This window comes from Molossus molossus, unplaced genomic scaffold (genome assembly GCF_014108415.1).
Source record: "Molossus molossus isolate mMolMol1 unplaced genomic scaffold, mMolMol1.p scaffold_m16_p_17, whole genome shotgun sequence".
In the NCBI taxonomy this organism is placed as follows: Eukaryota; Metazoa; Chordata; class Mammalia; order Chiroptera; family Molossidae; genus Molossus; species Molossus molossus.
Genome location: NW_023425352.1, coordinates 1,233,911 through 1,251,317, shown reverse-complemented (window position 1 = coordinate 1,251,317; position 17,407 = coordinate 1,233,911). Strand labels below are relative to the sequence as shown.

At 58.0% G+C, this 17,407-nt stretch overlaps 1 protein-coding gene across 1 annotated transcript in view; it reads right to left on the bottom strand.

Moving 5' to 3' along the window:
- Positions 1-17,407, bottom strand: part of TACC2 (transforming acidic coiled-coil containing protein 2) — a 121,695-nt gene that overhangs the window by 90,788 nt on the left and 13,500 nt on the right. The window contains exon 2 of the mRNA XM_036265428.1: positions 1,596-1,721. Coding sequence (XP_036121321.1) covers positions 1,596-1,721 — 126 coding nt within the window. The remainder of the gene's footprint in view (positions 1-1,595; positions 1,722-17,407) is intronic.

The window sequence follows — 17,407 nt, the reverse complement described above, 5'->3', positions numbered from 1 at the left end:
CCTCAGGGAGCAGGCAGCCACGGTCTGTCAGACACGGGTCTGTGTATGAGGACTGACTGCGTTTTGGGGGGACACTGGGTGACCAAAGCCAGACCAGGCCTCCTCTGTCGGAACTGCCTCTTTCCCAACAGTTTCTAGTGAAAACAAGACACTACGACTGCGGACAGTTGTCCATTCGCACTGGCAAGGTGCCCACATGGTCGGTCGGCCCAGAGATCTCTCTACCTGACTCTCTACTGGGAAATAAACCAGAAAGCTGACCGAGGTAGGTCTCAGCTCGGATAAAATCTGTACTTACTGACCGGTTCCTTCCTACACCCTGTGGTCACTTTTGGTCATGGTCAGTGTCTTCCTTGGTCTTGAGAGAGGCCCGAGGTGAGGCGGGACCCCATGGGGTGGTGGAACGAGGGTACCCGGCCAGTGGGGACGTCAGAACCAGGCCTGGCAGCCCACTGACCTGCTGCAAACCCCAGCTTCTCCGGCCCCGCCCGGCCCCTCCCCGCTAATCCAGGTCAAGTCCACCTGCGCCAGGGCCAGGGGAGGGGCTGTGGTTCCAGAGGCCAAGCTCCTCCCGTTCCCAGAGGCGGAGTTAGAGGCAGATCATTTATGGGTGTCCCGGGGCCTCTCTCAGCCTGGGGCCAAGGCCTCCTGGAGGAGGGGACTCTGGGCCCTGAGCTCCGGGAGGGAAGGGACGCCTCTGTCCTCTGAGCCATCAGGCATCTGGCAAAAAGCAACTGTTTATTGATATAAGTAAAAATTAAAGTGTGTGTGTAGGCAGATAGAGAGACAGACAGAGATAAGAAAGGGATAGAGGGTTGTGTGTGTGTGTGTGCGTGCGCATGTGAGCATGTGCGTGCATGTGCGAGTGTGTGTGAGGTGTGTGCGTGTGTGAGTGTGTGTGTGAGGTGTGTGAGTGTGTGTGTGAGGTGTGTGCATGTGTGAGTGTGTGTGAGGTGTGTGCATGTGTGAGTGTATGTGTGTGAGTGAGGTGTGTGCGTGTGTGTGACTGTGTGTGGGTGTGAGGTGTGTGCGTGCGTGTACAGGCATCTGAGCCCCATCCTGAGGCTGATCCCCATCAAGCCTGATTTAAGCACAGTGAGTGCAGAGTTTGCGAGCAGAGGGAGAGCTACGCCTGAGCTGGGGTCCCCCGGTGCACGGGGGAGGGGGGTACACGGAACCGTGATGGGCCTACGGCGGGAAGTAGGGGGTGAGCGAGGCTGACTGGCAGGCGAGGCAGGACAAGCCCCCCCCAGGACGCAGAGAACAGGCAGCTACCCAGCCACGGGTGCCCGGGGGCCCAGAAGGCAGCTGGCTGAGTCATTCCCCATGTAAATAGCTCGCTTATCTCTCTTGGAGGACTTCTGTTGTAAACAGAGGTTCCTGAAGCCCAAGTGGGAACAAATCTCTAAAATGGCCTTTGTGGGAGACTTGCTGGATGTCTCCAGATCACCCCTGAGGCCCAGCCCTGCACAGGAGGCAGGCAGCCCTTGGGCGGAGGGGGGCCGGCTGCAGAGGAGAGGAGGGGTGGGGGGAGGGGCAGCGGAGGGCTTGGGCCCTGGGCTCCCAGCACCAGCCCCAGGCCAGCGCCCCCGTACCTCTGGGCTGTCAGATCCGTGGAGACCTGGCTGATGACGCCACCGTGGTGGGAAGAGGCGGCTGCGGGTGGGTTTTCCAGGTCTTCAGGGGCAGCTGCCTGGGTGACATCACCTGCTACAGGGGAGCTGAGGGGAGAAGAAAACACGGGGCTCAGAACAGCCACACCAGGCTCTGGCTCCCCGTCTCACCTGGGCCCTGAGCAGGGCCTGTTTCCCTCCACAACGGAGGGTCTGGTGCTGGTCCGGGGGGCCTGGCGCCACTGCCCGATGAGGTGGCACAGAACCCGCAGCGACGGCTTAGGAGGCGGGGGCAGCTGGCGGGAGGAACCCAAGGTCTGCGAATCGAACCTGAAAGTCAGGGCCTGTGCCGGAGGTCTGATCGGTGGTCTCGTGGGGGCGCTTGTGTCTGGGCATGGCTGGCGGTGCCTGGAGAGTTTCTGGTTGTCACCACGGGCAGGGGTGCTGCCAGACACCCCACAACGAGAAATGGTCGGCTGAACCGTTGTGGGGTGTCCGGCAGCAGTGCCGAGGCCGAGAGACCCCGGCTTGGCATCCTTCCCTCCCCTGGCAGCCTCCAGAGGGCACTGTCTTCCCCGGGTTTTTATCTACAGTGAGTTAGAAATGAAGACCGCGCGGGCCCCCCTGGGGTGACGGCTCCCAGTCCAGCAGGAGGCCCCCAGCGCCCTCCTTCCTCACACACTCGGCTCTTTGGCCATAGGTCAAAGGACAGTTATTTCCTTCCCTCCGGTGGACGGAGACTGGACACCAGCTCCCTGCTGGGACGAGAAGGAGCTGGCCCTACCCCACGAGCTCAGTCTCAGGCAGGAGTCAGACATTCTTTTAAACTATTTTTTTCTTTATTGATTTTAGAGAGAGAGGAAGGGAGAGGGAGAGAGATAGAGAAACATCAATTGGCCGCCTCCTGCACGCCCCCCACTGGGGATCGGGCCCACCACCTGGGCATGTGCCCTGACTGGGAATCGAACAGGCGACCTCTTGGTGCAGGGTCAACGCTCAACCCCTGAGCCACACCAGCCGGGCCAGACATTCTTTTAAATACGTGTTCACTGCCCTGGCAGGTGTGACTCAGTGGTTAGAGCATCGGCCGGCAGACCAGTCGCGGGCTCGATTCCGGTCAAGGGCAGGTACCTCGGCTGTGGTTCATCCCGGCCCTGGTCAGGTTGTGCGGGGGACAACCAGTCAATGTGTCTCTCTCACATCAGTGTTTCTCTCTCTCTCCCCCTCCCACTCTATCTGAAGATAAACGGTAAAATATCCTCGGGCGAGCATTTAAAAAATAATTAATAAATTGATTAATTAATTAATTAAATGCACGTGTACTTGGTAACAACTGGAGTGCCCCCTACAAAGGAGGGTACAGGTGGCTCTGGAGCATGAACGGGGCGGTCCTTCCCCAAGGGGTCGGGGAGCCTTCCCGGCGGAGCGGTCAGCGGAGGCCAGGCGGCCAGCTCAGTCGGCAAATGTTTCCTGACCCCGTGTGCTGGGAGCGGCGAGTCCCCGTGCTCACAGCTGTCCCCACACTGATCCTCACGACAGCCCTGTGAGGTGGGTGCAGCATCCCCCCTTTCATGGGTGTGGCCAGGAGGCACAGAGGCCAAGGAGCTCGTCCAAAGTTGCACAGCTGATCAGGGGCAGAACCAGAGCACAAACCGCCGGACTCCGGGAACCACCCCTTAACCACCGCATCAGGTGTGTCTCAGGCTGCAGAGTAAGAAAAGGGAGTGTGCCCTCTGGCGCAGGGAGCCACTGTCTGAACGCCCTATTCGGGAGGGGCCGGCACTCCGGAGGAACGCTCTGCACACGAGAAGGCTAGGGAGGGGAGGTGGGCAGGGGAGGTGGGCAGGGGCCAGGTGTCAGGCCAGGTCCAGGGACGGGGGGCTGTTCCCTGCAGAGGCGGCCCGGGGCGAGTTTCCCAAAACTAGGCTCTACATACGATTAGACAGGCACACGTGTGCCCACTGTGGATCCCCTGGGTCTTCTGACGGTTCTGTCTTCCTCCACGGTTCCCCCCTGCCGTTCCCAACCCCAGACCCCGTCCTGCAGCCTACGGCCACGCCCAGGAGTCAGCAAGAACAGGGATGAGGATGGCGGGACACATCTTGGCGGGACCCCGACTCGGAGAGTCCCGGCCCAGGCCGTAGCGACCCTCCAGGGTCGTGGAGCTGAGTGGAGCCCCCTCCCTGGAGTCTGGCAGCACAGGCTGAAACCCATAAATCTTTGCTCCCTGTGATGTGCCTGTTCCACTTCCAAGCGTGGGTTCCCAGGGGTGGCTGAGGTGTGAGCAGAGAGGCTGGTCACCGCTGGGACCATAGGAGCAAAACAAAAACCCAAACTGGACAATCCAAGTGTCCAACCACAGGGGCCAGTTAGTCCAACTCAGTCCACAGAATGGCCCAGTGGCAGCTGTTAGACGAAACAGGGAGGTCTCCATGTACCTAGGGGTTAACATGTCCATCAAGAACTAAAAATAGGCTCAAACACTTTGGCAGCATGGTCAGGTTTATGTGCATGGATCGACAGATAAGTATCATGTGTGTATGCACATGTGCATGTATGTTCATGAAAGTGTGAGAGTATGTGTGTGCATGTGTGTATAAACACACAGAGAAGGAGAGCAACAGAGGGAACAGCCCCAAGCAACACGGAAGGACACGCACCGGGTGTTCACGCGTGAGATGATGAGCGTTTCCTTCTTCGTTGAGTCGCCTGTTTTCTAGCTCTAGGCTGAACACATCCTGGCCTTATGACAACAGCAATAAGAGAACATCTACGGGAACGCAGAGGGGCAGGGAAGCACCTTCCGTTCAGGACTCGGGGCAGCTTTAAGAGCGGGGACAGCCCAGCGAAGCGCCGTCCTCCCGCCCCTGTGTGCGGACCTCCCACTGTGCGGCCTCGGCCGCAGCCCGGAAACGGCTCCGCCTCGCTCATCGGGCACCGCCGGGGACAGCGCCGGTCCCAGGTCACACATGTCTGCCCGCAGACTCCACAGGATGGCATTTTTATCTGGACTGTCTGGGATGGAATTGTTTTGCAAAACACATTGGACATTTCCTGATTTTCTGAACCGAGACTCTCGAACGTAATGAGAATGTCCTCAGTGGCCTGTGCCCAGCACCTTGCGCGGCTGAGAGTGAGGACGGCCGCTACGGCCCTAAGAAAATGATACGACGTCAAGAGGCCTGGGCTCTAGGGCAGCCACACCTGGGGTCTCCGCCAGGTGACGTCTCTGAGCCTCAGCTTGACCCTGTCCAGGCAGGGCCCTGGGCTCAGGACTACGGAGGACTCGTGCGGCGAGACGGTCCCTCCCTTGCAGCTGCCAGCCGGCGCTTCTGCTCACCAGCTCGTGTGACACTGAGGCTGCCTCCCAGTCTGTGTGCCGAGGGTGTCAGAACGCGTGTCAGTCCGGGATTAATGAGCCCTGAGAAGGGCTGATGAGCCTCCCATCCGGCACAACTGTAATCACTTTAAAACAAACGCGCGCGTGTGTACATACAGATACATTCGATGGAACCACATGAAATGGCGAAAAACAAAACAAAACTGTGAAATACACGCTGTACCGGCAGCCTGGGGCCTCTCCGCCTTACTTCCTGGTGATCTGGTTTATGCTCCGGGCACGGACAGGAGGGAGTGACTTCTGGGTAGGCGGGAGGCTCCTGGGACAGCTCTCCTCGGACCAACTGCGGGAGGCTATAAATGGCTTCTAAATGCTACCAGCAACCGAAATATTTTTCAGAGTGGAAAAAAAATCTGTCAGAGATTTTAACCACCAGCTGCAGCCGCCAGCTGCAGGACAGCCCACTGTAAATTCAGGCCAGCAAAGGGTGGGTTTGCCATAGGAATGTCCAGGTGGGAAGCTTATAGCGACAACTGCTTCCCCCAAGGGCCATGAGTCACCTCCTTAGAGACGGAGCCAGAGAGGGTTCTTCTCCTAAGAGGAAGTCATTCACACTCTAGTCTAAAAAGCCAATAACTTCAGTTCTACAAGTGGGACCCAGGCCATAGGAAGAGCTCTTGGCTGGCACCAGGATGAATCACAAGGGCTCAAACGTAATAATAATGCCCTGGCCAGTTTGATTCAGTGGATACAGCGTCGGCCTGTGAACCAAAGAGTCATGGGTTCGATTCCTGGTCAAGGGCACGTACCTTGGTTGCAGTTCGATCCCCAGCCCTGGCTGGGGTCGGGCGAGAGGCAACCAGTGGATGTGTCTCTCTCACATCGATGTTTCTCTCTCTCTCTCTTTCCCTCCCACTCTGTCTGAAAGTCAATGGAAAAATATCCGCAGGTAAGGATTTTTTTAAAAAGTAATAATAATAATGAGTGAGCAGGAGGAAGCTTTGGGAGGTGATGGGTATGTTATGGCCTTGATGGCGGCCATGGTTTCACTTATCCCCAAACTCATCAAGTTGTAAAAGTTAAATGTGTACAGCTTTTCATACGTCAATCATACCTCAAGAAGGACGTTTAAAAAAACCGGGATCTCACATTTCAGGGTTGACTAATCCAGAGCGAGGCGAGTTCAAAGTCTGAGCAAGGAGAACTGTGGAGGGTGGCAACAGGAAAACAGACGCCCCAGGAAAAGGGCTTCTTTCAGGCCGGGCGCTGGGAAGGCCCCTGGGGGATGGACACCAGCCAAGCGCTCCGAGGGACAGATGTGTGCAAGGCTTTCCAGAAGAAAGGACGCTCTCCTCCCCTCCCAGAGGGCCCAGTGGAAAGCCACTGGGCTTCCCCGCCCTTCCCTGGGACACGCCAGGAGCACAGGAGAAGGGGAGGGCTGCGGTGGCAAAGCAGGGACGGTCTCTTAAGGAAATCATTACCTACGGGGAGATTAGCAGAAAAACCACACATTGCGGATAATGGGAGCCAGGTGCTCACGCCAGAGAAGGGCGTGGCCACACCAAAGCTGATTCAGCGCCCAGGGCTCCCAGGGCTGGGTTGCAAGTAGATGGGTGTGCGTGTGTGTGTCTGTGCGTGTGTGTGTCTGTGCGTGTGTGTCTGTGTGCGGGTCTGTGTCTGTGTTTTTACACACGCTCAGACTTCCATTTTCTAGCTCTGTCTGCCAAGCAGTTGTGTCCAGAGGACCTCACACCACGTCAAAAGGCCCACCACTGGCCAAGTCTGGGACTAACTGGGCATAAATGGAGGAGGAGACGGTCCTGCTCACAGCGCAGTGAATGTCGGGGGAGGGACGGAACAGAAACCACCACCAAGTGCCATCAGAGCGGTGTGAATGCAGGCAGAGCCTCTGGAGGTGCCAAGCAGGTGCCTGAAACAGGCTGCAGGAAGGAAAGGACGTGTTGGGAGGATCTTCCCGGCAAGGTTACCGAGGGGAGGACGATGGCTCTGGGGGAGGAGCCTGGCACCCGTTTGGCCAGGTATCACCAGGGCCACCAGCCCGGTGGTGGGCAGCCTCCCTCTGTGCTGCAGGGTGGGAGCCTCTGGGAAGAGCTCAGCCTCCCTCCCCTGGGGTCCTCGACCGACGCGGACGCCAGAGCTGGTCACAGACACTCAGGACAGACAGGTTGAGGGACCCTCCCAGGAAGAAAGGCTGTGAGGGCAGAAGGAGCTTCCAGACCTGGAGTGTCTGCAGGCTGCAGCCGCAGTCGGATGGGAGAGGGGACAGGGCTGGGCGGGTTCTGAAGACCGGAGGGTGCAGCGACCTCCGTCGCCTTCCCGATGGGCGGCTGTGCTGGGAACTGTCCTTGTTTGGGGTGACAAACCCCGAGGGTTTTGTTTTGCTGTTTTGTTTGGGGGGGCTTCGTGCCTGCAGTTGGCTTTGAGACGATCCGGAGACAGAGCGGTGAGGACGGGCCTCCAGCCACGTACGTGACCCAGCGCTCATGGTGCCGCGAGGGGCACAGGGCACGTGTGGGAACCTGGGCGAGTGAGGCACTTGGGCAAAGGGAACAGGTAGTTCTTCGTACTATTCTTGCAACTTTTCGTGAGTTGGCAGTTGTTTCAGAAACAAACGGGAAGCTTCTTGAGTCAAGGCCCACGGGCACCTTCAGAGATCAGCTCAGGGTCTGGAGGGCAAGGAGCCGGGCTCAGTCCAGCAGGGGCCTCATGCCATCCACCCAGTGCCAGGTGCAGGGGAGGGGAGGGGAACCACCACAGATGACCTGGGCCTCAACATCCGATTGGCTGGAAAGCCACTCACACCAAACACCTTAACCCTCCTGTGCTGTTACTTAATATGTATCTTTCAAGGAAGTCGCTTGTTCGATGTAAATGAGTTTCCAGTATTCTAAGTGATACCACCTGTGAGTCTATGGGTTTGACCCGCTCATCTCCTTTTTTCCTAACACGGAGTGATACCACGTAACTCCACGGAGTGAGGAATACTGTGTAACTCCATGGAGCGAGGGATACCACGTAACTCCACGGAGTGATACCACGTAACTCCATGGAGTGAGGAATACTGTGTAACTCCATGGAGCGAGGGATACCACGTAACTCCACGGAGTGATACCACGTAACTCCACGGAGCAAGGGATACCACGTAACTCCACGGAGTGATACTACGTAACTCCACGGAGCGAGGGATACTACGTAACTCCATGGAGTGAGGGATACTACGTAACTCCATGGAGCGAGGGATACTATGTAACTCCACAGAGTGAGGGATACTATGTAACTCTTAAGGTGACCGGGCAGCCCAAGCTCAGGGCACGGCCCCTGGGAGCTGGCACTGTGCCCAGAAAACACTGCCATCCGCTTGCCAACACAGCTGGACAGCCCACCTCTGCTCACTCCTGTTTAAAAGGAAAGGCAAAGTAAATCTGCAAAATAAAATCTTTTGAGATCTCGCAGCTTCAGGAGCCGCTGGCCAGCCAGGCGCCGGGCACAACCCAGAGCGGAAGGTTACGAGCCAGCAAAGGCACATCCCTGAAGGGACTCCCTGTCCCCACACTGAACCTCCAGGAGCAGTGCCTGAGCTCCGCCCACTCTGCCCGTGCAGGTGCGCTCGCAGGTGCAGGCCAGGTGCACCATGGGCCTCCACGGTGACCTCGCTTCTGCCACCCCCATCAGCTGGCCAGGAACTGCATACGCTACCCGCCGCAGACCCAGGACGGCTCCTGGGCCTCAGAGGGCCCCACGGACACAGCCATGTGAGGAGCGGAACGGAGGGACGGTACGTCGGTAAAAAAACTGCCTTCGCGTCCCATTTCCTAGACCTGTTCTCTGTGAGCAGAACTGCAGCGAGTCTCCTGCTCTTTCACGCGTACTCTCTGGGGAAAGGAGAAATGACCAGCTGAAAGGGAAGAGGCACCTCTGGCTGGGCGGCCCAGCAGTTAGAGCGTCGGCCTGCGGACCGAAGGGTCTCGGGTTAGATTCCCAGTCAAGGGCACGTACCTGGGTTGCAGGTTCGATCCCTGGCCCGGGTCGGGGTCATGCGGGAGGCACCCAATTGATGTGTCTCTTTCACATTGATGTTTCTCTCTCTCCCTCCCTCCCTTCCACTCTGTCTAAAACTCAATGGAAAAATATCCTCAGGTGAGGATTAACAAAAATAAAAAGGTGGGGGAGGGTGACCAAAGAAGAAAGGATGGCCATAAAGTGAGCCTACACCTCAGCTTCCAATTCAGAGAGAACCACATTGACTAGCTCACCCCATTTCCAGTTAAAAATCATAATAAAACTATATGCACAACCAATCAACACAGACACTGGGCTGGGAAGGCACGAGGGGGGTGGGGGCAGGAAGGAGGGGGTCAATGGGGAAAAAAGGGAGACATCTGTAATACTTTCAACAATTAAAAAATAATAATAATAATAATAAGCTCTAGGAGGCGTTAGGACATCTACCTCCCCTAAGTAAATCCCCTTAATCATAACAAGGAGGGAAATATTGGCACGACTTCCCATTTGCACAGAATTCACAGTTTGCCAAGTGTTTTCCTCACATGGTCGCACTTCCCCCGAAGCCTGGCCCGCCAGGCGGCAGGGACAAGTGTCCTCACCAGGAATGGGCGGAAGTCCTGACTCAGAGGCGGTTAGTGACTTGCTCGGTCACACAGGTGGTCAGGGGGGCGGGAATTCTGACACAGGATCTGTCTCTAAATTCGGAGCTTTTCCTGCGGCCCCTCCCAGCCCCAGGGAACATCGGTCTTGGGCACTTTGCTTTCTCCTACTGGCAGCACTGAGCGCACTGGCTGAAGGACAGACTGGAACCTTGGCCCGGAGTGGACCAGAGGGAAGGGAAGGGTGCAGCCGAGGCTCACGTGTCTGGAATGAAAGCCCATTACAGTAAGTGCTCACAGTCCCTGGAGAACCCCGCCCGCCCGTCTGCGGGGCACTTCCCACAGGCCCGTGTCCCCAGGTCTTCTCCAGGCCTTCCGTCACCCGCGTGATCTCATAATCCCGGGGCTGTCTCGCCCCCCAGGGAGCATGACTGTTGCGGCTGCAGACAAAGGGCCGCGCCCTGGACGGGGAAGAGCAGACAGACACCCAGCCACCAAGACGGATTTCGCATGCCTCGGTCGCGGGTCACCGGCGGGCGGGAGAGAAGAGGGCGCCCCGCCCTCTCCTTCCTAGTTTTGCTCCCCTCATTGGGGTTCACCAATGACTCCATCACCAGCTTCCTAAACTTTCTCCTGATTGCAAAAGGTGCCAGGTCCGCTAACCCAGACCACAGTTAACCAGGACTGTTTGCCGGGGCTACACAGCTAAGTCCCAGCAGAAGGAACACACACTCCCCCACACACACACGCACACACACACACACGCACGCGCACACACACACGCACACGCACACACCCGTCCGTGAAAGCAGGAGCTGTGACTTGTTCCCGTCAGCCACCATCCCCCAGGTCACTCCTGTGGAGTGGTGTTGCAAACCAGACAAGTCCTCCAGTGTCTGTCTCCATAGAAACGGCAAATATAAATAACCCATACAAAGCAGGATGGAACCAAAGAGACCACTTAGCCCCAAGACTTAGCTGAGAGAACACGGGCCAGATGTCTGGGACCTGGGTTGGAGTCCCACCTTCACGTGTGAGCCTGGCCGAGACCCTGGACGCCTGAGTCCACCTTGTCACAGTTGTGAAGAGAAACTTGGATCTTCAAGTTTCCTTGCAGCTAAGACGTTCTAAGCGCCCCAGCCCAGAGGACAAAAGGGACGCTCGTGAGCAGAGGGCCTGATGCTGCATCGGTTTCTACAGGCAGGACAGCCCGAGTGTGTCCTGCCCCACGGTGCCTGGCCCCCTGCTCCCCAGAGGTAACTTCTGCTGAGCGACCAGCAGCAACGCAGGGGCCGAAAAGACTGGAGAGCCGGCAGGTGCTGTGGTAGCTGCACATGAGGCCGGGCCTGACCGGTTCTGTGCTCTGAGGCTGCCCACGGCCAGGCAGAGCCCGGAAGGAGGAGCCCCGTGGGACTCCACTCCCTTCCACTCACCGCCCCGCACAGCAGGCCGGTGCTCTGAGCTCCCGGCCTGACCTCCCAGAGGGAGCGCAAGTGCTCTGAGAAGCAACTCATCCACGGGGCCCAAGTTCCCTCAGCTGTCAAAATGGGCCCCTTTGACATACACAGAGAATCTGAACAGACGAAACCCGCTGATGAAACGCAGCCTCGGGACCTGGGCCCAGACACTTCCAAAGTCATTTCCAAATGCGATGGAAACGGCGTTTGAAACCTGGCTCCAGTAGGAACCCCAGAAACACAGCTACCTTCCTCTGGCACAGAGCAGGTAGGAAACGGCCCTGGGCCCTTGATTCTCCAGTGACCACAGGGGCTGGGGGCAGGGCCAGGCGCACCGGTACCCGATGAAGGGGTACACCCTACAGGCCCCCTGACTGCGTCTCCCTGAGCTTCTCTCCGTCCACCTCCCAGTCCTCCCTGGCCTGGAAGTCACCTTTTTCTTTTTCAGTCCTATCTTAACCCACTACCGCATTGCTCTGTCCTGACCTTGGACAGAGGCAGAAAATAGGGAAGGCACGAGGACGATGCCATCCTAAAGAAAGAGCCCGGGGTGGGGGCACCACCATGGCTTCGGAACACCAAGCAGCCGCCCAGCAGGAAGAGCTCTGGTACTGTGAATCAGCCCTTTGAAGTCGCATTCCCAGGGCGTCCAAAGGCTGAGCGAGGCTCGGGAGCCAAGGACGCGGAGGGAAGCTCAAGTCACGTGCTGCCCCCGGCCCTGAAGTGCGCCCGGCCCCGCTGACGTAACTATTGGAGAATTTAAAAGTCCCAAACTCGGAGGAAACCCAGCGCACTTTTATGGCCAATCCACGCGCCGCTGTGGCCCACCCGGGGTGTCGGGTGGGACCACACGAACTGGGAAGGAGCCCAGCGAAGATGGCACTGAGCCAGTCCACGGGCAGACCCTAATCATGGGTGGGGACCCCTGGCCGCCGCACGGACCCCAACCGCGGGTCGGGCGGGGACCTCAACCGTGGGCAGAGATCCCAGGCGCAGGGTGCACCGAGTCCAAGGGCGCTGATCCCGACCGAGGCATCGCCGGAAAGGAGCCTCCCGGGCAGAAGCATGGGCCCGACTCCCGACAGACACACACCTCCGCCAGCAGGGGACACAAATGTGTGTCCAGCCGCTTTCTGCCCTTCACCAGCCGCTGTTAGGGAAAGATTAAGTGAGCTCTGGCTTCCACCTCTAACACGCCTTTGGTGGCCGAGGTCCTGGGGGGCTGGTCCCCGGCCCCTGGGTGCCCGCCCTCCCGCCGACGCACGGCCGCAGCGCACTTACCGGCCGGGGGCAATCGGGCATTGCCGGCACGGAGCCGCCTGCCTTCCTTCGGGGACGCAGCTGCCAAGGAGCCCCCGGAGGGACCGAGTTTTCCGAGCGGACAGCGGCGCACGCAGTCTCCCGGAGCGGGACGCAAACTTGCCCGGGGCAACGGCGCGGGCCGGGCGGGCCGGGAGCAGGCGCCCCGACGGGCTGGGCGAAGTTGCTGCACAAAAGGCCAATGAGTGGGAGCGCGGGGCCGGGCTCCGCCCCCAGCTCCGCCGCCCGCCGCCAGCTGCTCGAGCCCGCGGCTCTCCTCCCGGCCCAGGAATGCGCGGCGCGGCCGGCGCACCCCGGCGCACCCAGGGGCCCACGCGGCGCGCAGCCAGCGGCACGGGGGTCGGACAGCAGCCTGCCCTGCTCCCCAGTGCTCTGCGCACTTCTTCTAGGAGCCTTTGAGTCATGACCACTTGCTACAGTTCCTAGTTTTTCCACGGCGCAGGGTAACCCGGGGGGGGGGGGGCACTGGTGTGTGAAATACACGGGAAGGCCGAGTGCGCCGGCCCCCAGCTCCGCGGACCAGGCGAGGGACAGCAGCTGGCCCCCTGACGCAGGTGGGGATGGAAGGGTGGTTCCAGGCACCTCCCCTGTGGGGACCTGATGCTGCTCAACCCCAGACCCTTAGATGCTCTCCAGTTCCCAGGCCCCTTGACGTGACTTTCGGGGTGTGGGCAGACTGAAGGCAATCTGATCCCCGCTGCCATATCTCTAGAGCCAGCGTGGATGTTTGTTGGTTTGGTTTGGTTTGGTTTCCCCCCTTAAATGGCCCCAAATCAACTCATTGGCTAACACGGACCTCACAACCAGACACGATGCTTACCTGCCCACACCTTTTCCCTGGAAATTCCTGCAGCAAGGCCCCCATGGAGAAGAGCCTATGGCTATGAGCAGGCCAGGCTTCCTACTTTAAGTTCATGTCAAGAAAGCATCGCTATATTTTATATGCTTGGGGACCAAAGGGCAGGAGAGTCACAGATGACTCAGCACTTCCTTTCCTCCTCTTAAAGAAACATGCCCAAGGCTCAGTGGCCCCAAATGAGAATTCTCTGTGGAATAAAAAAGCAGATTTTTGCCTTCCACTAAAATACTATTTTTGTATTGATTTTTTTTGAGAGAAACATCCATGTGAGTGACACATCTATTGGCTGCCTCCTGCACGCCCCCTAGTGGGCAGGGAGCTTGCAACCCAGCATGTGCCCTGACTGGAAATCCAACCGGCCGCTTTGAGGTGCACAGGGCAACCCCCAACCTGCTGAGCCACACTGGCCAGGGCTAAAATATTATTCTTTGAAAACACCATGCTTTTAAGAATCACAGGTTTGATGGCAATTTAAGTAGCTCTCTTGTTCACATAGTCTTAATGTACCCATTTTACAAATGTGGGCACTGAGACTCAAATGGGCTAATTTGTTTCAATGTGCACCCCCAGCAGCCGATGTGAAAAGCATGCCCCACGTACCCCCTTGCAAGGTGAGCACTCCAGTTGGGCAGAGAACTGATTCCTTTCACGTGAAGCAGCCCCGCCCCAGCTGCTGGATACAAATCCCTCCTGACCACAATGCTCTGAAATCTGTTGGCGTGGTCAGCAGAATGGTGCCCCCTGCCCCAGGTCCACATCTGAATCCTGAGGTCTGTGCCACTCAGTTGCAATATTATCCAATCGGGGCCGATGCTGTTTCCTTCCATGCTCACTTCCCTCGGGCACCCAGATCATTCTGAAGACATCCCAGCTAGCCTCACCGCATCAGTTAGTGTTTCTGTTTGACTCTCCAAAGGGCAAGGACTAGGAAGGGAACGTTTGGAGGCTGGCTCTTTATTCCTCTTGCTCCCTCCGCCTCAAAGGCACGAGCTGCTGAAGGTCATCCTTCTGCAGCAGGAGAGCTTCACAAACCCCAGGCTCAGAAACTCAGTGCACATAAGATTCACCGGATTGTCGCTAATGTGCTCCGAGAAACTCCGGTTCAGGAGGTCAGGGAGGGGCTCAGGAGCAGGCATTGTGGAAGCATATTCCGGGTCACGCTGGTGGAGATGTTTTCCAAATCGCCCTTGGAGAAATGCTGCACCTGCACTTTGGTGGCAGGACTCCTTGGCCGTCTCTGCTCTGTGTGGGTAGAGGGGGAGATGAAAATGGCCAGTGGTGATCTCACTTCTAGGAATACACCCTAAGAAGCCTGAAACACCCATCAGAAAGAATATATGTACCCCTATGTTCATTGCAGCACTATTTACAATAGCTAAGATCTGGAAACAGCCCAAGTGTCCATTAGTAGATGAATGGATAAAAAAGCTGTGGTACATATACACAATGGAGTACCATGCAGCTGTAAGAAAGAAAGATCTCTTATCCTTTGAGGTGACATGGAGGGACCTGGAGATTATTATGCTAAGTGACACAAGCCAATCAGAGAAAGACAAGTATCACATGATCTCACTTAGTTGTAGAATATAATGAACAAAACCAGCTGATGAACAAAATAGACCCAGAGACATAGAATTAGGGTTCAGACTGACAAACCTCAAAGGAGGGCGTTGGGGGAAAGATAAACCACAGAACTTATACGCATGTATGCGTAGTCAATGGACATAGACATAGACAATACAGGTGGGGGGTGGGATTGGGAGGAGGGTGTCAACGGGGGAAAAGAAAGAAACATCTGTAACAAAAATTTTTTAAATCATAAATTTAAAAATAAGAAGAAGAAAATGGCAGTGAACACTCGGCCCGCAGCGCCCCGCCCTGGCGTCCCTCCCGGAGAGGTGCTGCACCTGCTCTGTGGAATCTCCTTGTGCTGGGCTGTCTGTTACTTGCAGCCAAAAGCATCCTGAACAGACTGTCAACCGTGCTGTTGAGAAGCCCTCGGCCACAGAGAGGAGGAAAAACCCACAAAGCCACTGAAAGGTCGTTTGCTGAGGGCGTCTTCGGGAAGACAGAGGCCTGGCAGTGCCTAGGAGATGCCCACAGCCCTGCCCTCCAGGCCGTGCGGCTGGGTGCTTGCTGCTTTTTCTAACACTCTGTTGGGGTAACAACGAGTTTTGCTGGGCGAGGGCGTGACAACCCACGTGGAAATGGGAGCCAGGCCAGAAACCTGAGTCCTAGTTTCCTGGACACACAAGTACCGGGACCCAACCGAATGCTCACCGAGCGCTGGGATCAGTATCACTGGTGCCCGCGGGGTGTGGGCATGTGTAAGACAGGGCCCTGCCTGGAGAGACAGACAGGCGGAGAAGCCAGAGGCAGGAGGAAGAACCAAGACACCCACAGACACCAGGGACCGTCACGTGTGCGGCACAAACAGCCGAGGGGGCCGCCTGTGTAGGAGGCGGAGTTATCTCAGGAGACCGGAAGGAGCCCGGTCTGTCCCGTTCTGTCCCGTTCTGTCCTGTTCTGTCCATCCTGCCTGTTTGGCCTTCTTGCCCCAGGGGACTAGGGCTCTCCAGTGCCACTGCCAGTGCTGCAGTTTGCTCCACGGGAAATCTGGGAAACAGGGCCACTGGGGACCGGCCAGGCTGGCGCACGGACGGGCAGGGTGACGCTCAGGGACGGGCCACTCTCCCGAGACAAGGACGCACTAGCCTCTTGCTGGGGGTGGGAGTCTGGCTTGTGGCTGGTACTCAGGTGGAAGCCTGGGGACACGGGGGCCCTGAATTACAGCACGTTGTCCTCGGGGAGGCACAGGGCAGCCAGCCAGGGCACCCCCCCGTGGCCAGACAGCGGGGCCTTTCCTAGGCACCGGGGTTCCCCACAGTCACTCCCAGTGCCTTGCTGAGCACCGACTGCGTCCCTGGAGTCAGAGGCCTGGAGGCCGGTGCTCACTCCCAGTCAGAGGAGGAAGTGGCTACCGAGGGCCGGGCGGGCCAGGGCAGAGGCCGGGAAGGAAGAGTGAATGAGCCTTGGAAGAGGAGGGGAGTTTCCAGAGGAAATGCTCACGAGTTTCAGAGGCTGTTACCGTCCTAAGGTGTCCTATATAGGGCGTTGGCACAGCTGCGCATTGAAAGCCGTGCTCGGGGAGACGGGAGATCTGCACACCAGACCCACAACTTCGCAGACGTTCCCTGGGACAAGACCGAAGGACACCCTGAGACGAAACCGAATCACCGAGAAGGAAAGTAGTCCGAGGGTAGCGACGCGGGTGCACCGCCACGGGGCAAGGGGTCCGCGAGCGGTACCTTGACAGAAACACGGAGCTGTGAAGGGGCAGAAGCAGACGGGAGGGGAGGACTAGAACGCTCCTGGCGGGGAGTCACCTCCCTCCCTGGGCACACCTAGTAGCGTGTTGTGACGAGGACGTGCTTGGTGAAGCCATCCGACCACGACTTCTTGAGCTCCTACAACCCGTCAGGTGCTTCCTGGTGCTGGGAGAGCGGAGCCGAAGGGACACATTCTGCGCCTCGTGGAGGAAGGGCCAGTGGCCAAGTGAGGAGCAAAGACGATTAAGTCCGCGAGCCGTTTGGCTCTTTCAATGCCTGTGTCTGTGTCTTGAACCAGAGTGTGGTCTCCTCCAGGGCAGAAAACCACGCCCTGCCCAGTGCCCACACCAGCAGCCGAGTGCGGAGTCTCCGCTGTGCCGACTCCTGGCCCGTGTGCATCCTGCCACCCTCCCCCCTTTCCCGGAACAAGAGTCCCCTCCCCTGGGCAGCTTCGCCCAGCCCGGCCTCCCACCCGGGGCCTCATCCAGCCATCGGAAACGCAACCAAAGGGACATTTCCACCTCCAAGGTGACCCTGTCCCCTGCCAGCCTGCACTCTGCCTCCCCATGGAATAAGCAGATATTTAAAAATCTAAGAGATCGAAAAGCTTGGTAAGCGGCCGCTCTGACACTTAGCATCTGGGAGCCTTTACTGCCCAGCACTCCGCTTGGTGGCCTCCCTCCCACGCCCCCTGCCACCTGAGCCTGGCTGGGCGCTGTCATTGTCCTCCGCTGACAGAGGGGGCCGGACTTGGTGGCGACATCTTCCGCTCCGGGCCACGCCACGCGAAGTGTTTGTGAACCGCACTCCTGAGCAGGGCACGGGACGGAGGCTGAGCTCATTGTCTGTGCTCCGGACGTGTCA